This window comes from Rhinopithecus roxellana, chromosome 20 (genome assembly GCF_007565055.1).
Source record: "Rhinopithecus roxellana isolate Shanxi Qingling chromosome 20, ASM756505v1, whole genome shotgun sequence".
Lineage (NCBI taxonomy): Eukaryota > Metazoa > Chordata > Mammalia > Primates > Cercopithecidae > Rhinopithecus > Rhinopithecus roxellana.
Window position 1 is genome coordinate 52,865,568 of NC_044568.1, and position 25,795 is coordinate 52,891,362.

At 52.7% G+C, this 25,795-nt stretch overlaps 1 protein-coding gene across 1 annotated transcript; it reads left to right on the forward strand.

Moving 5' to 3' along the window:
- The first annotated feature begins 7,062 nt into the window (after positions 1–7,062).
- FAM92B (family with sequence similarity 92 member B) lies at positions 7,063–24,175 on the forward strand. The gene is made up of 9 exons (XM_030925542.1): positions 7,063–7,232; positions 10,299–10,533; positions 12,663–12,731; positions 12,814–12,915; positions 13,088–13,093; positions 15,320–15,424; positions 18,425–18,538; positions 22,291–22,392; positions 23,852–24,175. Exons 1-9 carry the CDS (start codon positions 7,213–7,215, stop codon positions 23,996–23,998), a joined length of 900 nt encoding a protein of 299 aa, XP_030781402.1. The 5' UTR covers positions 7,063–7,212; the 3' UTR covers positions 23,999–24,175.
- The last annotated feature ends 1,620 nt before the right edge of the window (positions 24,176–25,795 follow it).

The following is a 25,795-nucleotide window of genomic DNA, read 5'->3' on the forward strand; positions in this document are numbered from 1 at the left end:
CTCCCAGGTTCAAGTGATTCTCCTGCCTCAGCCTCCCGAGTAGCTGGGATTACAGGCACCCACCACCACACCTGGCTAATCTTTGTATTTTCAGTAGAGATGGTGTTTCACTATGATGGCCAGGCTAGTCTCAGACTCCCAACCTCAGGTGATTCGCCCGCCTTGGCCTCCCAAAGTGCTGGGATTACAGACGTGAGCCACCGTGCCCAGCCATTTTGGTTTATCTTTGTCTTTTTTTCTGCTCACTCAAAGAAATCTGAGCGCCCTTCCTAATTATTTGGCTGAGATTGGAGACAGGCAGCGAGGCACACCAAAAACACGACAACAACCCCAGGGAACCTGCAGTCACTGCTGGCCTGGAGGAAGATGGGATACCAGGCCTGTTGCGGGGTGTGGTCAGCTCATGAGCCTGAAGGTCTCAGGAACAAGGGGCGTTGGCCAAGCTCCCCAGCCCTGACTGTGGTCCCCTGCAGGAGTGGCTGAGGGAGTCTACACCAAGTGCTTTGAGGCTGGGGCTTTAGCAGCTATGAGTGCCGACAGAGTCCCTGAGGAAGTAAATGGCCATCAGCCCAGCCAGAGTGGAGCCCTGCAGCCTGGTCTACCCCAGACACAATCCCTGATTTGTACCTGAGCCTGCACCTGAGATTACATTTCCCAGCTTCCTTTGTAGCTAGGTGTGGTCATGTGACTAGGCTCTGACCAATGGGATGTGAGCACAAAGCAATGTGTATAGCTTCAGTAAAGAAAAGGGCATGGCCAGGCGTGGTGGCTCACACCTGTAATCCCAGCACTTTGGGAGGCCAAGGCGGGTGGATCACTTGAGGCCAGGAGTTTGAAACCAGTCTGGCCAACATGGTGAAACCCTGTCTCTACTAAAAATACAAAAATTAGCCAGGTGTGTTAGTGCACGCCTGTAATCCCAGCTACTAGGGAGGCTAAGGCAGGAGAATTGCTTGAATCCAGGGGATAGAGGTGGCAGTAAGCCAAGATCGTGCCACTGTGCTTCAACCTGGGTGACAGAGTAAGACTCTGTCTCAAAAAACAACAACAAAAGAAAAAAAAAGAAAGGGGCATGGCCTCCTTTGCCCCTCCCTTCTTCTTGCTGGCTAGATGGTAGATGCAATGGCTGGAGTTCCAGCAGCTATTTTGGACCATGAAGCAATTCCAGGAATAGAAATTGATAGAAGAATGAGAGAGGAGAAGCCTGGGTCCCAAAATCATGGAAGCTCACAGACATGAGAAATAAATTCTCATCTTTTTAAAGACATGATTATTTGGGTTTTTCTCTTACTTGCAGCCAATACTGTTCCTGTACTATCTTTTGGTTGGGGAGGGGTTGCAGTCATTTGCAGAGGGGTTGTGAAGGGACCTGCTATGGCGAGGGGCTGGGACAAGTCCTGACATGAGGTTGGTAATTATTTTGCATAACACTAATTGCTGATGGGCATGTGTGAAACCCTTAGTCCAGTACCCAGCACAGTTTAAGAATGCAATAAATGTTATTTTATTTATTTTTCTTTTTGAGACAGAGTCTCGCTCTGTCACCCAGTTTGGAGTTCAGTGGCGCAATCTTGGCTCACTGCAACCTCCGCCTCCTTAAAGTGATTCTCGTGCCTCAGACACCCAAGTAGCTGGGACTAAAGTTGTGTGCCATCACGCCTAGCTAATTTTTGTGTTTTTAGAAGAGATGGGGTTTCACCATGTGGGCCAGGCTGGTCCACCCCAAATTCCAGGGAGTGGGCGGCCTCTGGGACTGACACTCTGCAGATGGGTGGTGGAGAGGAGGCTGGAAGTTATGTCACGTGGGAAAAGGTGGCCTAGAAGCAACTAGGGAAGAGAGTCTTATAAAACAGAGGCAGGGACCAGGGGCACCTCTGAGCCATCCTGCCACGCATTCAGCCTGAATCAGTCCTTGAGGAAATGCACACCGAGGGTTGTTCCCCAAAACAACTGGTTCAGAATCCTCAAAACATCAGTATTGCGCCTGCTAAAGGCAGCGGGTGGCTGTCCTGGGCCAGGGGACAATGGTTTGCTTGCTTGCTAAAACGGCGTTATTGAGACAACTGTAGAATCTGAATGAAGTCTGTAGATTAGGGAATAGAACATAACAGAGTGAATTTTCTGACGTTGATACTCGTACTGTGGTTATGTAAGAGACTGGTCTTGTTCTTAGGAAACACATATGAGATATTCAGCCAAGGGGCTTCAGGTCTGCAACCTGAAGCTCTCAAGTGGTTCAGAAAATAAAATACACATGGAGGGGGCAGCAGAGAGAATGATGAAACAAACATGGTAACATTTCAAAACCGGGGAATCGGGGTGAAGGAGCTCTTATATGATTGCTGCACAACTGAAATTATTTCACAATAAAAAGTTACAAAAATTTAAAAAACCAAAGTCAGTATCATGAATGAAAAAAGGCTGAGAGGCTGGGCGCGGTGGCTCATGCCTGTAATCCCAGCACTTCGGGAGGCCAAGGCGGGTGAATCACTTGAGGTCAAGAGTCTGAGACCAGCCTGCCCAACATGGAGAAACCCTGTCTCTACTAAAAATGCAAAACTTAGCCAAGCATGGTGGCGGGCACCTGTAATCCCAGCCACTCGGGAGACTGAGGCAGGAGAGTGGCTCGAACCCGGGAGGCAAAGGTTGCAGTGCGCTGAAATCACGCCATTGCACTCTAGCCTGGGCGACAAGAGCGAAACTCCGTCTCAAAACAAACAAACAAACAAACAAACAAACAAACAAACAAACTGCTAAGAACAGTTTCTGATTCCACGAGACTATGTAGACCCAGGTAGTCCTTGCAGAGCCTCCTAGATCCGGGGGAAAACTGGCTACCATGACGGCAGCGGCTGGATGCAGCAAGTGAGTCTATGGACAGGGTCAGATGCCAGCGCGGCCGTGTGAATTTCCTGGGTGTGGAGTCGCAGGCGGACCTGCGCTGCGGGACATGTCCTTGCTCTTTGGAGGTGCCCCCTGGATTTCATGATGTCTGCAACCATCTTCCATGTGGTTCCCCAAAAACACATTTATAGGGCCGGATGCAGTGGCTTATACCTGTAATCCCAGCACTTTGGGAGGCCTAAGTGGGCAGATCACCTGAGGTTGGGAGTTCCAGACCAGCCTGACCCAAATGGTGAAACCCTGTCTCTACTAAAAATACAAAAATTAGGTGGGCTGTGGTGGCGTGTGCCTGTAATCCCAGCCACTCAGGAGGCTGAGTAGGAGGAGAGTAGTAGCAGGAGAATCACTTGAATCTGGGAGGTGGAGGTTGCAGTGAACTGAGATGGTGCCACTGTACTTCAGACTACGCAACAGCGGGAGACCCTGTCTCAAAAACAAAAACAAAACAAATACAAAAACATTTATAGGAGAGAGGGGGTGGGAGGTGGGCCCATGGGATCTAAATGGGGGTACACAGGGATTCATGCATCCCCCAACTTCGCCCCAGCCCCCGTTTCTCAACTTTTCTTTCTCTGGCCACTAGATGTCTCTGTGTTGTCCAACCAGGCAGTGATTTTCTTTTTCTTTTCTTCTTTTTTTTTTAGTAGAGACGGGGATCTCACTATGTTGTCCAGGCTGGTCTCGAACTCCTGACCTCAAGTGATCCACCCACCTCGGCCTCCCAAAGTGCTGGGATTACAGGTGTGAGTCACCATACCCAGCCTTCATTTCTAAAAAGTGCTTAAAGTTTCCAGGATGGCGAATTAAGACCTTTGCCCTTCTTCTCTGACCCTCCTCTCTCTCTCCTACCCTGTGTTAAGGTGGCCTTTTCTCAATTGAGCTTCTTCTCTGGTTTCCCGGGGGACCGCCCAGCCCGCTTGACCTCTGCGGCAAGGAATTTTCCACCAGATGGGTCTCTGCTGCCCTCCCGTGGCCATCGGCAGTAGCGCAGACCAGGCCAACTGGAGGGCAGACACCTGACATGGCTTTTGTGGTCTCTCCTGTCCTAGAAGAGCTGGGGTCTGCAAAGACACAGAACCAATCAGAAACGTATTTACTTAAGGGATTGGCTCACATGACACAAAGAAGACCCTCCAGGAGGCTGGCGCATGAAGGAATTAATTCACCAAGGGGATAATCCAAAACTCTCTCCAGGACCTGGCTGTTCATTTGGGAAGTTAAAATACACCCCTTAAAGGGGCCGGGTGCAGTGGCTCCTGCCTGTAATCCCAGCACTGGGAGGCCGAGGTGGGCGGCTCACCTGAGATCAGGAGTTTGAGACCGCTGGGCAACATGGTGAAACCCCTTCTCTACTAAAAATACAAAATTTAGCTGGGCATGGTGGTACGCACCTTTAATCCCAGCTGCTTGGGAGGCTGAGGCAGGAGAATCGCTTGAACCTTGGAGGCAGAGGTTGCAGTGAGCTGAGATCTTGCCATTGCACTCCAGGCTGGGCGACAAGAGCAAAACTCCGTCTCAAAAAACAAGCAAACAAACAAACAAAACCACACCCCTTAGGACAGACAACCCACAATTCCAGCAGAGCAGAGCATTTATGTGAGATGGATATGGGGGGAGGGGATGGGGTGGAGGAGTGTGTTGCAGGAGGAGGGGAGAGGGCAGGGGTGAGGTCAGGGGGCTCCGGAGAGATCCTGTGGGGTAGACCATGGGACGGTTTGCTCTCTTTGGACCCTGTGTGAGTGTCCTGGTGGCCCCCATAGCAAAATTACCCCAAACTGGGGGCTTAAAATGACGGAAGTTTCTTCTCTCCTAGTTCTGGGGCCAGAGTCTGAAATCAAGGTTCTAGGGAGGCTGTACTCCCTCCGGAGGCTCCAGGGCTCTCTCCAGCCCCTGGCACCTCTCTGTGCTCCTGGCTCACACTATGCCACTCCTGTCCCTGCCCCTTGGCTGCATGGCCATCTCCCCTGGGTCTGCTTCCATCTCCTTTTTTTTTTTTTTTTTTTTTTGAGACGGAGTCTTGCTCTGTCGCCAAGGCTGGAGTGCAGTGGCCGGATCTCAGCTCACTGCAAGCTCCGCCTCCCGGGTTTACGCCATTCTCCTGCCTCAGCCTCCCGAGTAGCTGGGACTCCAGGCGCCCGCCACCTCGCCCAGCTAGTTTTTTGTATTTTTTAGTAGAGACAGGGTTTCACGGTGTTAGCCAGGATGGTCTTGATCTCCTGACCTCGTGATCCGCCCGTCTCGGCCTCCCAAAGTGCTGGGATTACAGGCTTGAGCCACTGCGCCCGGCCCCATCTCCTCTTCTCATGAGGACTGCAGTGGTGGGATTGGGGCCCACCTTCCTCCGGTGTGACTCAGCTGATCACATCTGCAATGACCCTGTTTCCAAATAAGGCCATGCTCTGAGGTCCCCAGGAAGACATACATTTGGGGGGACACTGTTCCACCCAGCACAGCCCCCAAGAGTGAAGGAAGCAGAGAGCAGGAGAGTGACTTGACTGGGGCTCAGTGATGGCTGCATGGCACAAAGTGGACACGGGACCCCCCCACCCCACAGCCTGGCACAGAAAGGAAGGAACCACACTGACCATGGAACCCCAGGGGGCTACTTAGAGCCGTCCCACGGGAGGTTGGAGGGGTTCATGCCCCAGACAGATAATGGGGACCCAGCAGGGACAGAGCTTGGGTGGTCCATGCATTGTTCAGGGCCTCTGGGGAACACAGGGCAGGGCGTCTGAAAAGGGACTATTGGAGAGAGTGTGATGATGAGATCGCTGGAGAAGCGTGAGGAGGGGCCCGTCAGCCGGCACAGCCCAGTGGGCACCTGGGGATGGGTCAGAGAGGGAAGCCGCCATCAGCATGGACCTGTGCACTGGGAATTTCAATGAGTTCTGGGTCCTGGGCCGAGCCTCTGTGTCTATCCCTTCACCCCCATGTCAGGGACTTACTTCTTCTAATTAAGTACTGTCATGATCCCATTCTGCAGGAGAGGGGACTAAAGCCCAGAGAGGTCAGGAGACTTGCCCAAGGTCACACAGCAGAGCGGGGTCTGGGATTTGAACCTGTGTTTAGCTGACCCTAAAGTCCTTGCTTTTATATATGTTTAAAAACAACAACAACAACAACAACAACAACCCTTTCCATTTCCATAATGAAAACCTCCAAACATACAAAGTAACGGAACAGCAGAGCAAGGCCTGGGCCGCTTCCTTTGCCCGCCTCCCACTTTGTTCCTTACTGTCCTGATGCTTGTTTCTTTTCTGAAGGTAAAGTGTCTATACATTGAGATACAGTAATCATACAATTAGTAGAATGCAATGGACTTGAGCTAGTCAATTTGACATGTGCGTTTATATTTTCTTTCTGTGGTATCTTAATTGTCTTACTTTACTAACTGAGCAGATAGTGCTTTTTTTTTTTTGAGACAGAGTCTCGCTGTGTCGCCCAGGCTGGAGTGCACTGGCATGACGTCAGCTCACTGCAAGCTTCACCTCCCGGGTTCACGCCATTCTCCTGCCTCAGCCTCCCGAGTAGCTGGGACTACAGCACCCACCACCATGCCTGGCTAATTTTTTGTATTTTTAGTAGAGACGGGGTTTCACTGTGGTCTCGATCTCCTGACCTCGTGATCTGCCCACCTCAGCCTCCCAAAGTGCTGGGATTACAGGCGTGAGCCACAGCGCCCGGCCCTGTAGTGCTTTTATAATAAGGGGGAAAAAAATGCAATTCTGATAAAAACATGAAAGACACTCCTTTGAGCTGGTTCCTTGCCCCACCCTGGAGAGCCTCAAGTTCACCCTATGCATCTGCACCCCCACCTGAGCTTTCCCGTGTCCCGCCCACCTGAGCCTAGACCCCGGGAAGGCCAGTGGCAGGCTTGGGGCACGCAGCCTCCCTGAAGGGAGGGAGGAGCCCAGTGGGCAGGACCCACACACATGGCTGTGAGCAGGCCTAAGCCCCCTAAATCTCTCCCTGCTACCTTCTGGGGAGCCCCAAGCACCAGCCCAGTTCCACAAGAGCCTCCATCTTCAAAGGGAGAGTGTGGGCCTCTGTGGGATGCCCTCTTCTCTGAGTAGCCCCTGAGCCAACGCAAGGCTGGGGAGGCCAGCCTCAGGGAGGCATTGCCCGGGCAACCAGCTCCTCCTAGGGCCTGCTGTGGGCGGCCCTGTCGCCTGGCAACCCGGTGGCAGCGTCCGTGGAGCCCAGGCCACACAGCTGCACCCAGCCCTGCCCAGCTCCTCCCAGGCCTGCAGGACCCCTGGGGCCCTGTCCTTATTCCCCACCACTGGGACAGCCAAAGCTCCGGTCACAATGAACATCGTCTTCTCCAGGTGAGTGGGCCGGCGCCAGCCTGGCTGCGAGGGCGGTGGAAGGAGGGTCTTGAGGCCTGGTGCACCCAGAAGGATGAGTGCAGCCGGACCTGCTGCTTGGGGTGGGGGGTGGGGGGAGCCCTCCCTCCCACGCCGCCTCCGCCTCCATCCAGCTCAGGGAAGACAGGGCTTGGAACTACAGAAGCTTCCAGAATCTGACCTCCTTCTGCTTCTCCAGAATCACTGCCTGTGGATCTGGGGTAGCCAAATTCATCCCCTTGCCTTTCTCGCGTCTACCTGGAAAACGCCCATCCCACCTCAACCCCAACCAGGCCTCCCCCTTCCATGGAGGCCCAGGCCACGCCGCCCAAGCCCACGCCGCCGCAGCCCACGCCGCCCCCAGCCCACACCGCCCCAGCCCACGCCGCCCCAGGCCACGCCGCCCCAGCCCACGCGCCCCAGGCCATGCCATCCCTACTCTCACAACCTGCCTGCCCTGCCTCGTTCATTTCCATGCCTGGTTCCTCTGAGGTTTGAATTCCAGGCAACCTCTCAAGCACCCGATGTGTTTTTATCTTTTATTTTTATTTTTTTGAGATGGAGTCCCACTCTGTAGCCTAAGCTGGAGTGCAGTGGTGCAGTCTCGATCTTGGCTCACTGCAACCTCCACCCACTGGGCTCAAGCGATTCTCATGCCTCAGTCTCCCAAGTAGCTGGGACCACAGGCGTGCTACCACACCCGGCTAAGTTTTTGTATTTTAGTAGAGATGGGGTTTCACCACGTTGCCGAGGGTGGTCTTGAACTCCTGAGCTCAGGCAAACTGCACCCCACGGCCTCCCAAAGAGTTGGGATGACAGGTGTGAGCCACCATGCCTGGCCCTGATGTGTTTTGAAAACACAGCTTCTCAGGCGCACTCCCAGGGATTCTGGTGCACACGCCTGGGGTGGGGGCCTGGGAGCCCCAGTGTCTGACTTCTGTCCCCTGTGCTGCTGAATCATGGCGCTCTGAGGATCCTACCTGCAGGAACAGAGGCTGTGTCTGGCTGTGTGACCTGTAGCAAGATGCTTCACCTCTCTGGGCCTCAGTTCACTCCATTTTCACATGGTGATACCAGCAGCGCCTTGCTTACAGGGCGATGCACGCGGAGTGTTTTGTGGCGAGGGTGGCAAGAGAGTTAGGGTCTGTCTGGACAGAGGGCTGCTCCTCAGGGCGTTTCTCACATCAGGGATTTGATGAGAGGATTGCACGGGGACTTTGGTCAGAGGGAGAGAGGCAGGGACAGTGACACGCTGGGGATGAGGGGAAGGAGAAGGCGTGAGGAAGCCCAGGAGGGAGGCAGAGGCTGGGCGTCCACGGCTGTCTTAGAAGCCTGAATGCGGCAGGTCAGTCATTGTGCACCTGCTGCGGGGAGGTGCTGGACCCGGAGCACTTAAAGGTGAGTCAGGGCCGGGTGTGGTGGCTCACGCCTGTCATCCCAGCACTTTAGGAGGCCAAGGCAGGCAAATCACCTGAGGTCAGGAGTTCGAGACCAGCCTGGCCAACATGGTGAAACCCTGTCTCTACTAAAAATACAAAAATAGCCAGGCATGGTGGTGGGTGCCTGTAATCCCAGCTACTCGGGAGGCTGAGGCAGGAGAATTACTTGAACCCGAGAGGCAGAGGTTGCAGTGAGCCAAGATCATACCACTGCACTCCAGCCTGGGTGACACAGCAAGACTCTGTCTCAAAAAAAAAAAAAAAAAAAAAAAAAAGAATTTTGACAGCCTACGGGGAAAGACAGCACAGGGGAATTTCAGAAGGAAGAGGCCTCTGCAGCCAGGGATTGTGGCATACAGTAACCCTTCCAGGAAGATAAAGCACCTTTAGCATCCCAGGGAAGAAAAAGGCCAGCTGGCCGGGCGCGGTGGCTCAAGCCTGTAATCCCAGCACTTTGGGAGGCCGAGACGGGCGGATCATGAGGTCAGGAGATCGAGACCATCCTCGCTAATACGGTGAAACCCCGTCTCTACTAAAAAATACAAAAACCTGGCCGGGTGCGGTGGCTCAAGCCTGTAATCCCAGCACTTTGGGAGGCCGAGACGGGCGGATCACGAGGTCAGGAGATCGAGACCATCCTGGCGAACACGGTGAAACCCCGTCTCTACTAAAAAATACAAAAAACTAGCCAGGCGAGGTGGCAGGCGCCTGTAGTCCCAGCTACTTGGGAGGCTGAGGCAGGAGAATGGCGTGAACCCAGGAGGCGGAGCTTGCAGTGAGCTGAGATCCGGCCACTGTACTCCAGCTTGGGCAACAGAGTGAGACTCCGTCTCAAAAAAAACAAAACAAAAAAACCCAAAAACCTAGCCGGGCGAGGTGGCAGGCCCCTGTAGTCCCAGCTACTCGGGAGGCTGAGGCAGGAGAATGGCGTAAACCCGGGGGGCGGAGCTTGCAGTGAGCTGAGATCCGGCCACTGCACTCCAGCCTGGGCGACAGAGCGAGACTCCGTCTCAAAAAAAAAAAAAAAGAAAAAAGAAAAAGGCCAGCTTTGCAGCCAAACCCACGTTTATATTCCTGCCCACTACTGACCAGCCCAGGCAGATCCCCCTCATCAGCCTCAACAGCCCTGATACTGCCACCTTGAGTGACAGCCTGTGGCATGTGTGTGCCACACCGGAGGCTGGCTGATGGCAGCTCCTTTTTTTTTTTTTTTTTTTTTTTTTTTTTGAGACGGAGACTCATTCTGTCCCCCAGGCTGGAGTGCAGTGGCGAGATCTCAGCTCACTGCAAGCTCTGCCTCCTGGGTTCACGCCATTCTCCTGTCTCAGCCTCCCGAGTAGCTGGTACTACAGGTGCCTGCGACCACGCCTGGCTAATTTTTTTTTTTTGTATTTTTAGTAGAGATGGGGTTTCACCATGTTAGCCAGGATGGTCTCGATCTCCTGACCTCGTGATCCACCCACTTCTGCCTCCCAAAGTGCTGGGATTACAGGCGTGAGCCACTGCGCCCGGCCAGCAGCTCCTATTTTTATAATCATTGTCTGCTCCTGGCATGCCCGGGGCCCTGCATCACTGCCCAGAACGGCTGCTTAGGTCCCCTCCTCTGCAGGGACAGCCAGGTGAGGGGGATGGACAATACCATGGCCAACGCCGAGAAGTACTTCGGGCAGTTCTGCTCGCTGCTGGCCGCCTACACGCGCAAGACGGCCCGGCTGCGGGACAAGGCAGACCAGCTGGTCAAGCAGCTCATCGACTTTGCCAACTCCGAGAACCCCGAGCTGCGGGCCACCATGAGGGGCTTCGCCGAGGACCTGGCCAAAGTGCAGGATTACCGGCAGGCCCAGGTGAGTGCTGCTGGCCTGGGTCTGGGATGCTGAGGGGCACCCGGGCTCCAATGCCAAGGTCAGGCCTGACGGCTGCAGGAGCCCTGCTGTGGCCACAGCCAATGGGTGTGTCTCCAGAGACATCCACCTAGGGTGGACATTTACACCCTTTCCAGGGTCACGCCTCTGCCTGCAGGATTGAGAGCCCAGGAGGCTTTGCTGAGTCGGACGAAGGCCCCACAAAGCAAGGAAACCCAGGAGGCCGGCCCTGGGGCTCCATGAAGCCCTGAATGAGACACATCCAGGGGCTATGAGGGCCTCGAGAAGGAACAGAAACCCTGGTGGGGAGTCAGGGGCAAGGAGGCTGCAGGGTGTTTAGGAAACAATTAAAAATAGAAATTCCTGCCAGCCCGGAAAAATCCTCACCATGAATTGCAGAAAAGAATCAAAAAGGGCCAGGTGCAGTGGCTCACACCTGTAATCCCAGCACTCGGGAGGCCTAGGTGGACAGATCGCCTGAGCCCAGGAGTTCAAGATCAGCCTGGGCAACATAGCAAGACCCCATCTCTTAAAAAATAAAAATAAAAAAATTAGCACCTGTGGTCCCAGCTACTCAGAAGGCTGAGATAGGAGGATCATTTGAGCCTGGAAGGTTGAGGCTGGAGCCATGATTGTGCCTCTGCACTCCAGCCTGGGAGACAGTACGAGACTTTGACTCAAAAAAATACCAAAAAACAAAGAACAGAACAGCTTTAAACCAGATAGCAACGCATGTCACGGGCAATCCAAGAAAGATCGTGCAGACAGAAAAGGCACTGTCTTCTCCAGGCAGGCAGACACAGCCCACGGTGCCCATGTTCTCAAGACAGATGACGACAGTCCCCCAGTAAGAGGCCTTGACAACCCCATTTCTCACCAATACATCCTAATTTCACCTGGTAATGGGGTGGCCACCTGTGCTAGCTGATTATCTTTGTTTATTTTATTTAAAACATTTTTTAAGAGGCAGGGTTTTGCCATGCGGCCCAGGCTGGTCTTGAACTCCTGGGTTCAAGCCAACCTCTCACCTCGGCCTCCCAAAGTGCTGGGATTACACATGTGAGCCACCATGCCTGGCCTAGTTAATTACCTTTAACCAAAGGAAAAATAAAATTTCTCACGGCTCTGTGACAAGCAGGTGGCAGAGCTCGGAGCCAGGAGTCTACGCCAATTTCCCACGGAGATCGGAGGAAGACCAGGACACCAGGAGCCTGCCTCTTCCTTGATGGTTACGCGTTCACAGAGATGGCTCCTGGCCCTCACAAAGACATTCCCGATTGTACAACGGGCAAGAGGCTGCTATAGTTTTTTGTTTTTTGTTTTTTGAGATGGAGTCTCACTCTATTGCCCAGGCTGGAGTGAAGTGCCGTGATCTCGGCTCACTGCAACCTCCAGCCTTGCAGGTTCAAGCGATTCTCCTGCCTCAGCCTCCCAAGTAGCTGGGACTACAGGCGTGCACCACCATGCCCAGCTACTTTTTTGTATTTTTAGTAGAGATGGGGTTTCACCATGTTGGCCAGGCTGGTCTTGAGCTCCTGACCTCAGGTGATCTGCCGGCCTCGGCCTCCCAAAGTGCTAGGATTACAGGCATGAGCCACCGCACCCAGCCCTGCTGTGACTCTCAATAAAAGTCTTGTCCCCAAAGCGAGGCTCAATTTTCTCATCTGCAAAGTGGGTTTGTCATTGCCACCCTGTGTGGCAGTTGGGAGACGGGGCCAAGGCTGTCATGTAGAGGGACTGAGCACACACCAGGAGCCTGTCCTGCCCTCCCCAGTAATGACACTCCCTGAGTTCTGGGCCAGGCACCATCTTCCTACTGTTCTGAAACCCTGGTGGGTGCACCCATGACCTCATTTGACAGGTGAAGAAATGAGGCTTCGAGAGATCGAATTCGTTGCTGGAGCCCTCAGGAGGCAGAGCCAGGCCCTGAGCCCAGGCTCAGTGCCTCCAATATACTGGGAAAAGGGAGGACACCTCATGCTCCCCCTCCCCCACCCCACAGCTCTGGACACGCGGCTCCTGGGTGCAGGCTGCACTTTATATGCCCAGGCTGGAGGCAGGCAGCACCCTGTGCCCTTCACTCAGATCCCCTGGTGTCCCCACTCCCCCAGGTCGAGAGGCTGGAGACCAAGGTGGTCAACCCCCTGAAGCTCTACGGGGCACAGATCAAGCAGACACGGGTGAGCTGGGGCATCTTGGCATGGGTGGCGTCCCCGTCTTGCCCTGTGGGATCCCAGGAAACAGCCTCCTCCTTTTCTGCAGGCTGAGATCAAGAAATTCAAACGTGTCCAAAGTCATGAGATCAAACAACTGGAAAAGCTGGAGAAACTGAGACAGAAGTCACCCTGGGATCGGCAAATGATCGCATCCTTCCCTGGAAGTGGGGCCTGGGGCTGCTGGGCCAGGGTGTCCACTCACACGCATGTCCTCTGGGGTTTGCTTTGCCTGGGCCCGCTGGGCAGGGGCTGCGAAGCGGGCGGACCACCCCGACGGGGCTGCCTGGGCTTAACTCGGTTCCTTAACACACGTTTTTCAGTCCCAGGTGAGTGTCACATGTCTGTCTGGGGCAGGCAGAATCACATGTAGGAAATACACCACCTCACAAAACGGCCAGGTAGGCTTTACCTGGGCAGAAGCAGGTGTGTGCAGGACCTTGTGCTCAGGACGGGAAAGCCAAAGGTACCGGTAAAAAGGGGCTCTGGGGGTCTGGAGACCTGGGCTCTGTCCCATCATTGACACCATCCACCAAGTCACTCCCTCCACGAGCCACGGCTTCCCCGCCAGTTACTTGTTTAATGCTCATATCAGGTGCGCACTACTAGCCTCATCCCCATTGTCTGCAGGAGAAAACCAGGGCTCACAGAGACGCAATTACGGGAGCTCATGGGGCACAGCAGGTGGAGGGGAGCCCGCACGCTCTCTGACGCGCTGTCCGGCCCCGTGGGAAAGATGCAGGGGACGGGAGGTAGGGTGAGAGCTGAAGGAAGGCTAGTCACCTCCGCTGTATGTCTAACTGATTTGTGACTGTGTGACCTCATCCAAAGAGTGCTCCCACTTCTTTTCGAGAGACAGAGTCTCGCGCTGTTGCCCAGGGTGGAGTGCAAGTGGCACAGTCTAGGCTCACTGCAACCTCCACCTCCAGGGTTCAAGCAATTCTGCCCCCTCAGTCTCCCCAGTAGCTGGGATTACAGGCGCCCACCACTGTGCCTGGCTAATTTTTATATTTTTACTAGAGACGGGGTTTTGCCACGTTGACCAGACTGGTCTTGAACTCCTGACCTCAGGCGATCCACCTGCCTCAGCCTTCCAAAGTGCTGGGATTACAGGCCCAGCCACAAAGAGTGCCCCTTAACGGAGCCAAGTCAGCGGTCCTCACCTGGGGCATTTCACTATCCGGGGATATTTCTGGCTCACGATTGGAGAGCTCTGCTAGAACGTGTTAAGTTTGTCGCACTGTGGTGAAAAATGACCACAGACTCTCACCGTTCAGGAGGTTAGAGGTCCATTGTGGGCCCACTGGGCTACATCAAGGTGTGGAAAGGGCTGAGTTCCTTCTGGAAGTTCCAAGCAGAGTCTGTGCCCTCGCCTATTTCCAGCTTCCAGAGGCCACACACATCCTTTGGCTTGTGGCCCCTCCCCCGTCTTCAAGCTGGCAGCCTGCACCTTCCCTCTGTAGTCACGTCTCTCCTCTGACTCTCCTGCCCGCCACCCTCTTCTGCCTGTAATGGACCCTTGTAATTGCACTGGGTGTAGCGGATAATCCAGGATATTCTCCCATGGCAAGGATGGCTGATTAGCAACCTTCATTCCACCTGCTACCCTAACGCCTTTTGCTTTGGAAGGGGTGTATTGGCAGGTGCCAGGGATTAGGATGTAGCCATCTTTGGGGGCCATTATCCCACCTACCACCTGGCATCCAGTGGGGAGAGGCCAGGGATGCTGCTAAACCTCCCACAGTGTCCCGGACACTAGTACCAAGTGTGGGGAGTCCTGACCTACACGAATGAGGGCCACAGCCCTGCTCGCTCACCTCCGGGTTCTATCCTGGCTCCTGCCTGGGTCACCCACTGTCTCTGCAACCCATTTGTTTGAGCGATAACAGCTTTCCCTTCTGTCTGGGGGCTTCCTAGATGCGAATCCCCAGCTGTCTCTTCTCCGGCGTTTCACAAACATGAAGGTGGCCTTAAGTCCCCATTTTAAAGAGGAATTTGAAGCTGAAAAAAGTGACTTGCCCAAGGTCACGCAGGCAGTTAAGTTGCAAATTTCAAATGCACCTCCAAGGTGTTCAACTCTAAAAGCTAGATTCTTGATGTCTGGGCTTGGTGTGGAGTAGGCGTCTATAGATGTTGATCAAAACAATGAAAGAGTTAATTAACTAAACGTGTTCCTCATGCAGAAGTTAATTATCAATGAACGTGGAGCACCTGTCATAAGCGTTCAGCAGGTGCCACTGTTTAAGTTTTACAACAGCTCTGCTAAGCAAGTCTCATTACTGTCCTCTGTTTACAAGCAAGGAAATTGAGGCTCAGAGAGGGTAAATGACTTGCCTGAGGTCACACAGCTAGCAAGCAGGTGTGTGTCACTCCAGTGACTGCTCCTTCAGCTGGGGTCCTACTCAGCCATTCCTTTGATGACCAAATTAGCAAGAGACGTCCCTTGAGGCAGGAGAGCTGACCTGAGAGAAGGGTTTAGAGACAGTGATTCAGAAAGGTGTCTAAGGGCCAGAAGCACCCCCATGACACTTTCTACCCCTTGTGTCCCTGACCAGGCAGAGACCAGAGTGCAGAGGGCCGCCATGGACTCCAGCCGCACCACTCTCCAGCTGGAGGAGACAGTGGATGCCTTCCAGAGGCAGAAGCTGAAGGACCTGCAGGTGAAGGTGGTCGGCCGGGATGGGAGGCGCCCTGGGCTGCCTGGTGTGTGTGTGCACGCACGTGTGTGCATGTGTCTATGTGCATGCATCAGTATGAGTGTGTGTGTGCGGGTCTGTGTACATGTGTGAGCATTGGCAGGTGTCAGTGAGATTGTGCTGACACAGGCTCATGGCACAGTTAATTCTGGCCACAGGGCACCACAGGCTGGTGCTCAAGGCAGCTGTCCCAGCGCAGCTGGAAGCCACCGGGTGGCTCCAGGTCCAGCTCCTAGCCAGGAAGAATTTGTCTCCCTCCACACACACACGCTCCACTTCCTCTCCACACAGATTGCTGTAACCTCTTTTTCTCCTCACAGCTCCAAACCCCCTCCCAGAACAAGCCACGCTGAGGCCCAGCAGCTGGGTGTGGGTGCCTTCCTCCTGCCACCCAGATCCCCACCCCAGTGCCACAGAGCCCCGGGCCAGAGCCCCAGCTCTTACAAGAGGAGCTCAGAGAGGTGGGACTGGCTGGTCACAGAGATGCCTTCCCCAGATCTCGAGCCCGCTCTAGTCCATTCTCCAAAGGTGCACGCCACCTGGGGAGTTTTTTTTTTTAGATGGAGTCTCACTTGGTTGCCCAGGCTGGAGTGTAGTGGTGCAATTTCCACTTACTGCAACCTCCGCTTCCCGGGTTCAAGTGATTCTCCTGCCTCAGCCTCCCGAGCAGCTGGGATTACAGGCGTGTACCACCACGCCCGGCTAATTTTTGTATTTTTAGTAGGGATGGGGGGGGTGGTCTCACCATGTTGGCCAGGCTGGTCTCGAATCCCTGATCTCGAGTGATCCACCTGCCTTGGCCTCCTAAAGTGCTGGGATTACAGGTGTGACCCATCGCGCCCACCCCAGGGATCTCTTAAAAGTCAGGTGCAATCCATCATCCCTGGGCTGCGCACCCTCTGGTGGCTCCCCTTGTTCTAAGGATTGGAACCAAAATCCCTTCAAGGCTCCTGAAACCCTGACCCAGCCCTGCAGCCTCATCCTGCCCGTGACACTCCAAGCTCCAGTGCACAGAGCCCACTCCTACCCGAGGCCTTTGCAGGGCTGTGCCTTGATCTGCATCCAGTCGGTGCCTCCTCCTCCTTCGGCTTCAACCTCATTCTTTGGGGGAAAGTCACCCAGACCCCAGACTGGTCAGGCCCCTTGTTTATATACCCTACTCTGCTTCCGCAGGGCTGCCATCCCAGTTGCAATGGTTAATTGTGTATTCAATTCACGCGTTACTTTAACAAGTGTGGAATGCACACCTGCTATGTGCCAGGTGCTGTGCCTGATGCTGGGGACATCATGCCCAAAAAACAAGGTCCCTGAGCTCACGGAGTTGACACCGTTGGGGTGGGAGGAGATGGACGGCTCATGTGGCCAGTGATGTGCTGTGTGCCGTCCATCACATTGGTCACATCGTGGAGCAGAGAAGCCTGTGAGGTTGCTGTGTAACACACTGCATGTCGGTGCCACAGGACAGGCCCCCTGCCAGGTCCCAGCCACCAGGGTCCAGGGCCTGGTACCTAGTGGGTATTCAGTAAATGCTTGTGGAATGAATGAATGAGTGAACGCCTACATGAACGAATGCACAAGGGAATGAAGTGTCAGTGATTAGTGCTCACGCTGTCTACGTGGCAAGGAGGACCTGAAACTGTCGGCAGACATTATTCAGCACCTGATGTGTTTGGGGCTGGATGGACGGCACCAGGGAGCATGGACCACATGGTTCTGCAGGTCAGGGGCCAACGGAAGCACAGTTTAAAAGTGGGCATGCTTTCAAGTTCTGGGATTAGACTTGTAAGAAATGTGAATCCAAATCATGCCTTGAAAGCCCTTCACATTTCAAAGGAGATAAAACAAGAACTTGAGCTAACCATCACCACCTGTCTTAGCCCATCCAGCCTGCGCCAACACAACACTTTAAGCTGGGTGATTTATAAACAACAGAAGTTTATTTCTCACCGTGTTGGAGCCTGGGGTGTCCAAGACCGAGGCTCCAGCAGATTCAGCATCCGAGGAGGGCCTGTTCCCCACGGCTGGTGCCTTCTATGCATCCGCATGTGGCAGAAGGGGCAGAAAAGCTCCCTCCGGTCTTTTTTACAAGGGCACTAATCCCATTCATGAAAGTGGAGCCCTCCTGTGGATCGCGAGGAGTTCGAGACCAGCCTGGTCAACATGGTGAAAGCCCATCTCTACTAAAAATACAAAAATTAGCTGGGTGTGGTGGCTCACATCTGTAATCCCAGCTACTCGGGAGGCTGAGGCAGGAGAATCGCTTGAACCTGGGAGGCGGGGATTGTAGTAAGCCGAGATCACACCACTGCACTCCAGCCTGGGCGACAGAGAGAGACTCCATCTCAAAACAAACAAACAAAAAAAAGCCTCCTGTGAAAAGATCTCCAGGACCAATTGTTAGCAGGGGAAAAAGCAAGCTCAGAAGAGAGTGAAGAAGGGACAAGAGAAGAATATTGGCTTATCTAAGGAAACAAGGGGGGAACACACAAAAACTTCTGAACGTGATCTCAGGAGGTGGAGGGAAAATGAAAAAGGGAACAGGATGGAGGATGTCGAGCAAGTCTCCTCAATTGACATTTTGGCATAGTTTATATTTATTTATTTACTTATTTACTTACTTACATATGTACTTAGTAGAGACAGGGTTTTGCCATGTTGCCCAGGCTGGTCTTGAACTCCTGGGCTCAAGTGATCCTCCTGACTCCGCCTCCCAAAGTACTGAGATTACAGGCATGAGCCACTGGGCCTGACCAATAGTTTTGATTTTTGAAGCATGCAAATGTGTTCTCTCTCAAAGAAAAATAAATTTAAGATAACATGTCGAAACTTCCCACCGAGGGCCTGTCCCCACACGGACAGCTCCCCTCACCCCCATCCCATCTGCCTACATCCCAGGCTACCCTGGGCTCTCTTTCTCACTGTGATGCTTACCTTCTTTGATTCTTTGGGTTTCTCTCCCCACAGACATTTTTTTCTAATTTTGTAACTATTGAGATGGTTTTCCATGCCAAAGCGTTGGAGGTGTATTCTAGTGCCTTCCAGACCCTGGAGAAGTATGACCTGGAGAGGGATCTACAGGTGGGTCACAGACACCCCATTTCCTATTTGGTGGAGTGGGGCAGAGTTTCACTTTGGTTCTGTATTGATAGAAGCAGTTTTTGTTGGTAACGTTTCACACCTGTTCTTTTATTCTTTTTTTTTTTTTTTTTTTTTGAGATGGAGTCTCACTCTGTCGCCCAGGCTGGAGTGCAATGGGACAATCTCGGCTCACTGCAAAAGCTATGCCTCCCGGGTTCACGCCATTCTCCTGCCCCAGCCTCCTGAGTCACTGGGACTATAAGCGCCCACCACCACACCTGGCTAATTTTTTGTATTTTTAGTGGAGACAGGGTTTCACCATGTTAGCCAGGATGGTCTTGATCTCCTGACCTTGTGATCCACCTGCCTCGGCCTCCCAAAGTGTTGGGATTACAAGCATGAGCTACTGCGCCTGGCCACATTTCACAACTTTTCTAACTTTGAAGACTCATTCTGATGAAGCGTTGTCAATATCTGCACCTGGGTGCCAAACAGGACAATTTTCATAACACTGTTTGGAATATCAACATATTCATCATCATTGGGGTGTTTAAAAACAAATGGATCAGTGGGGCGTGGTGGTTCACGCCTGTAATCCCAGCACTTTGGGAGGCCGAGGCAGGCAGATCACCTGAGGTCAGGAGTTCAAGGCCAGGCTGGCCAACGTGGTGAAACCCTGTCTCTACTTATTGGGGGAACCAGCCCCCAATATTTCAACATAGGTCCTTTCTATTTTCCCTAAGTGTTGGCCTGTCTGAGAAATAAAGAGAAAGAGTACAAAGAGAGGAATTTTACGGCTGGGCCTCCAGGGGTGACATCACATATTGGTAGGTCCATGATGTCCCCTGAGCCACAAAACCAGCAGGTTTTTATTAAGGACTTTACAAGGGGAGGGGGTGTATGAACAGGGAGTAGGTCATAAAGATCCCATGCATTAAAGGGCAGTAAAGATCACAAGGCAAAGGGCAAAGCAAAGATCACAAGGCAAAGAGCAAAATTATAATTACTGATGAGGGTCTATGTTCGGCTGTGCATGTATTGTCTTGATAAACATCTTAAACAACAGAAAACAGGGTTCGAGAACAGAGAACCAGTCTGACCTCAAATTTACCAGGGTGGGATCTTTTCCCCACCCTAATAAGCCTGAGGGTACTGCAGGAGACCAGGGCATATTTCAGTCCTTATCTCAATTGCATAAGACAGACACTCCCAGAGCGGCTGTTTATAGACCTCCCCCCAGGAATGCATTCCTTCCCCAGGGTATGAATTATTAATATTCCTTGCTGGGAAAAGAATTCAGTGATATCTCTCCTACTTGCATATCCGTTTATAGGCGCTCTGCAAGAAGGAAAATATGGCTGTATTCTGCCCGACCCTACAGGCAGTCAGACCTTTGGTTGTCTTCCCTTGTTCCCTAAAATCGCTGTTATTCTGTTCATTTTCAAGGTGCACTGATTTCACATTGTTCAAACACACGTGTTTTACAATCAATTTGTACAATCGTGGTACTGAGGTGACATACATTCTCAGTTTATGAAGATAACAGGATTAAGAGATTAAAGTAAAGACAGGCATAAGAAATTTTAAGAGTATTAATTTTGGGAACTGATAAATGTCCATGAAATCTTCACGATTTATGTTCAGGGATTGCAGTAAAGACAGGTGTAAGAAATTATAAAAGTATTAATTTTGGGAACTGATAGATGTCCATGAAATCTTAACAATTTATGTTCTTCTGCCATGGCTTCAGCCGGTCCCTCCGTTTGGGGTTCCTGACTTCCCACAAGATCTACTAAAATACAAAATTAGCCGGGCATGGTGGTGGGCACCTGCAATCCCAGCTACTCAGGAGACTGAGGCAGGAGAATCGCTTGGACCTGGGAGGTGGAGATTGCAGTGAGCTGAGATCATGCCACTGCACTATAGCCTGGGCAACAGTGCGAGACTCCATCTCAAAAAAAAAAAGAAAAAAAAAGAAAAACCATGAATGGATTAGCAACAACAAGAAACATTTCCTGGCTGATGCTTGGTGTAGTTTTGAAATAGAAAGAAGTGGGCTGGGCGCGGTGGCTCAAGCCTGTAATCTCAGCACTTTGGGAGGCCGAGATGGGCGGATCACGAGGTCAGGAGATCGAGACCATCCTGGCTAATACGGTGAAACCCCATCTCTACTAAAAAATACAAAAAAACTAGCCGGGCGAGGTGGCGGGCACCTGTAGTCCCAGCTACTTGGGAGGCTGAGGCAGGAGAATGGTGTAAACCCGGGGGGCGGAGTTTGCAGTGAGCTGAGATCCGGCCATTGCACTCCAGCCCGGGCGACAGAGCGAGACTCTGTCTCAAAAAAAAAAAAAAAAAAAAAATAGAAAGAAGTGCTTTTTATCCCCATCTGATCAGTTAAAATCTAGAATGAGCTGTTTGCATTATCTGTAACATCCTTCTGTAAGTCTAGTATTGTAAAGCAACAATCACTTCTCATGATTCTCGTCTGTGGTTCTGGGGGTTCACGGGGCTTACCTGGGCAGTTCTCAGGTGGGGCCTTCATGTGGTTGCCGTTGGTCAGGGACTGGGGCTGTCTTTTCTTAGCTTTCCTCCCTCATGTCTAGCAGAAGGTGGCTGTCATCTGAGCACAGGACAGGCCATGTGATTTGCAGGGCCCACTGCAAAATGAAAATGTGGGGCCCTTCCTTCAACAATTACTAAGCTCTTCAGGACAGCAGCATCAGAGCGCGAAGCCAAGCACAGGGTCCTTCTGGGTGTGGAGCCCTGGGCAACTGCGTGAGCCACATCCCACAAAACCTGCCCTCCCTGGGTCTTCCTCAGGATCTGCGGCCACAGTGCCTGCCCACAGTTTTTCCATGGGGCGTGGGCTTCCTCACAGCAGCTGGTTCCAAGAGGGAGTGTCCTGAGACACGGGTGGAAACTCGATCACCATTTTTTTTTTTTTTTTTTGAGATGGAGTCTTGCTCTGTCACCCAGGCTGGAGTGTAGTGGTGCAATCTCGGTTCACTGCAATCTCCACCTCCCAGTTTCAAGCCATTCTCCTGCCTCAGCCTCCCGAGTAGCTGGGACTACAGGCGGCTGCCACCATGTCCAGCTAATATTTTGTATTTTTAGTAAAGACGGAGTTTCACTGTGTTAGCCAGCATGGTGTTGATCTCCTGACCTCGTGATCCACCTGCCTCGGCCTCCCAAAGTGCTGGGATTACAGGCGTGAGCCACCGCGTCCAGCACTCGATCACCTTTTATGACCTAACCTCAGCAGTAACCCAGTGTGTCTTTGCCATATTCCATTTGTTAGAAGTGAATCTCTGAGGCTGCCTGTATTCAAGGGGAGAGAAATTTGATTCCAGCTCCTGATGGGAGAAGCATCAGATCATCTGAGTTACCAATAAGCCTTAAAACTACCACGAGAGGTTTGTTGCAGGTCGGAGGGGCTTCTCTCGCATTCACTCACTTAATATTCTTTTTAGGGGCAAGGGGGATCTCGAATCCAGCTCTTTTCCTGTGTGATGATGATCATGTTACCTGGCCTCTCTGGGCCTCTCCCATCTGCAAAACGGGGTGATAATGCCCACTCACAGGGCTGCCGTAGATTATGTGGAATAAGAAACAGGAAGCTCCTGGAAAGGACCGTGGAGTTCCATGGGTGTTAGCTGTCTGGGGTCTTCTTATCCCACCGTCTTTCCATCCCACTCCCCTGACACATGCTGTTTTCCCATTGGATTCAATCCACCCTGGTCTCTCCCCGGCAGGATTTTAGAGCCAAGATGCAAGGAGTTTATGGGCATTACGATACTCAGCCACTTGCCAACACCAACCCCTCTCCATCTGTTCTTCAGTCTCTCGCCAGGCAGGTGAGTGTGTGGGTGAGTGGGGGTTACACCTAAAATGACGTACACAGCCTGGGAGGTCTAATCCCAGACCTCCCAGGTCTGGGAGTAATCCCAGGGATCAGAGGAGGGTGGTTGAGAACTCAAATTTGAAATGAGAGACTGAGGAGGCAGGCGTGGTGGGAGTGTGGAGGACTGCCTGGGGTCTGACCAGGACTTTGCCTTGAAGTAGAACAAAGGCAGGTGCGGGGGCTCATGCCTGTAATCCCAGCACTTTAGGAGGCCGAGGCGGGCAGATCACTTGAGGTCAGGAGTTTGAGACCAGCCTGGCCAACATCATGAAACCCCATCTCTACTAACAAAAAAAAATGCAAAAATTAGCCAGGCTTGGTGGCATATGCCTGTAATCCCAGCTACCTGGGAGACTGAGGCAGGAGAATCACTTGAACCCATGAGACAGAGGTTGCAGAGAGCCGAGATTGTACTATTGCACTCTAGCCCAGGTGATAGAGCGAGACTCTGTCTCAAAAAAGAAAAAAAAAAGAATCAGTGAAGCCACAACACCCAGTGTGGTAGCTCACACAGTCCCTGCCGTGGCTGCCACGAGTCCTGAGCACTCCCTGGAGGCACTCTGAGGTGTGGCCACTTGAGAAACAGAGGCCCCCCAGACAGGCCCACACCTCCGTCCCAGCCCATGGCCCCATGGTTTCCAGAATCCAGGATTCCTCAGAGGTTAGGGAAGTGATTAGGTGCATACATTACACGTTACCTTACAGCCCCAGGAAGGCCTGGCGTCAGGTGCACTTACATTTCTGCAGGGAACTCTGCAGGTCCAGCTGTGTAGGGCAAATGAAGACCCTGAACATCCTCATGCCAATCATGGCAGGTTTAGTCTCCGTGACTGGGGGTTGGGGGGCAGTCAGCTCACTGTGTGTGTGGGCAGGGTGGGTATCTCATGCTTCCAGGACATTCTCTTTAACGATGGCAGGGTAAGTGCAATCCCAAGCTGTTTAAAATACTCCCAGACTGCCTGGAGGCTTTGTCCATATTTTCTTACTCTTTTTTCTTTGCCTTTGTTGGATTGGGTTAATTCGAAGACCTTGTCTTCAAGCTCTGAATTTCCTTCTTCTACTTATTCAATTCTATTGCTGAGACTTCCCAGAGCATTTTGCATTTCTGTAAGTGTGCCTAGTGTTTCCTGAAGTTTTGGTTGCTTTTCTTTATGCTATCTGTTTCTTGGTCTGAGCCCACTGCTCCTGGCGGTGGGACCTCGGGAAAGTCTCCTAGCCTCTCTGTGCCTTAGAGTCCGCACCCGCAGCGTGGCTCAGAACAGTAACCTCTGTGTAGGGCTGTGCTGAGAATCAGATGAGCAGATCCATACGAAGCACGAAAAACCTGGCCTGTTGCGCAATGAACACTTGAGACTTGTTGCTGCCATTGTTATTACTGATGTTGCTGTTGTTTTATTATTACTATTATTTAGAGTGCTCAGAGCACGATACGGAGCCCAGGAAAAGAAGGGGAGGAGAGTGAGGACAACTCCATGGAGGAGGACCCCGTGGAGGATCCCAGGGCACTGGGGCAGGGACCCAGTAATAGAGAACCACCCACAACAGTCAGAAGAACTTAGCTGGCCTGGGGTCCTCAGGTGGGCTCTGCTGTGTGCCCTCAGGCAAGCCACATGTCTCCTGAACCTCAGTTTCCTCATCTGTACAACAGGGCCAATATCACTCACCTCACAGGTTGCTCTGGGGGATCACTGTGCCTGGCACATAGTAGGTGTTCAATAAATGCCCTGTGACTCTCAGCTGGATCCCGGCGCTCTCGTCTTGCCTTTAGTCCAGGGGCTCAGGTGGGGTGTGCTTGCCCCTGTGTTCATGTTGCTAGCACAGTGGATGCCTTTCCTGGGCTGTCTTGACAAAGCACCACTGCCTGGAAGCTCAAACCACAGAAAATCACTCTCCTGTGTTCTGGAACCCAGAAATCTGACAGCAAGCTGTCAGCAGCTGGTTCTTTCTGGAGGCTCAGCACCCATCCCAGGGCCCCTCCAGCTTCCAGTGGCTCCTGTCCTTGGCGCGCCTGGGCTTGTAGCCGCATCCCCAGCCCCTGCCTTCCTCTTCACGTGGTGTTCTCCCAGTGTGCACTTAAGCCTGTGTCCAAACCTCCCCTTCCTATAAGGACGCCCATCATCAGAGACCCCCCTCACTCCAGGATGGCCTCATCTTGACTAATTATATCAGCAATGATCCATCTCCAAATAAGGTCACATTCTGAAGTATAGGGGTGCGTAGGACTTCAACATAGACCTTTGGGGACAAAATTCAGCCCACAACACATGGACGTGATGTGCAGGGATGCTCTTGGGACCAAGATTGCCACAGAAATCCACAGTGGTCAGAGTGGGGTGGAGGTGTAGGGAGGGTTGGGGTGTGTGGACGGGGTGCTGTCTTCTGGGACCCCTGGTGCACAGCCAGGGAGCGAATCCTCTGGACCGTGTCTGAGGGCAGCTGAGGTGAGCCCGCTCCTCCCAGCCTGGCACAACTTGGTGACAATGAGGCTTGGTGGAGATGTCTGGGTCCTAGAACTGTCTTCCGTGGCCAGGCGCAGTGGGTCATGCCTGTAATCCCAGCACTTTGGGAGGCCGAGGCAGGTAGATCACCAGAGGTCTGGAGTTCAAGACCAGCCTGGCCAACATGGTGAAACCCATCTCTACTAAAAATACAAAAAATTAACCGGGCATGGTGGCACAAACCTGTAATCCCAGGTATTTGGGAGGCTGAGGCAGGAGAATCGCTTGAACCTGCAGGGCAGAGGTTGTGGTGAGCCGAGATGGCGCCACTGCACTGCAGCCTGGGCAACAAAAGCAAAACTCCGTCTCAAAAAACAAAACAAACAAAAAACTGGCTTCCGTGCTTCCCATGAGTGTGGCCATCTCTGTCCCTCAAGGCCACATGCTGCACAATGATTCCAGGTTAGAAAGTGCACCTGGAGCCTGCAGATACGGGCTGGCTCCACCGATCCCAGCACCCACCACGGGTCACCCCCGGCTGGGGGTCCTACTAGCTCAAAGCCAGAAAGCACCTCGTCTCTGTTGAGACAATGGAAGTCAGTGAAAGTTCCAAATGAGGCTAAATCCTCCATGAGGAGGTGGAACAGCATAGAAGCTTTTTTTTTTTTTTTTTTTTTTTTAACATGGAGTCTCGCTCTGTCACCCAGGCTGGAGTGCAGTGGCTGGATCTCAGCTCACTGCAAGCTCCGCCTCCTGGGTTCATGCCGTTCTCCTGCCTCAGCCTCCCCAGTAGCTGGGACTACAGGCACCCACCACCACGCCCAGCTAATTTTTTGTATTTTTAGTAGAGACAGGGTTTCACCATGTTGGCCAGGCTGGTCTTGAACTCCTGAGCTCAGGCAGTCTGTGCACCTCAGC

Excerpts from the sequence above, each read along its gene's own strand:
- FAM92B (XM_030925542.1), top strand. The coding sequence starts at position 7,213 with ATGAACATCGTCTTCTCCAG. Across the intron at positions 7,233-10,298 it reads ATGAACATCGTCTTCTCCAG|GGACAGCCAGGTGAGGGGGA; the intron begins GTGAGTGGGCCG and ends CCTCCTCTGCAG. Across the intron at positions 18,539-22,290 it reads ACCTGGAGAGGGATCTACAG|GATTTTAGAGCCAAGATGCA; the intron begins GTGGGTCACAGA and ends TCTCCCCGGCAG.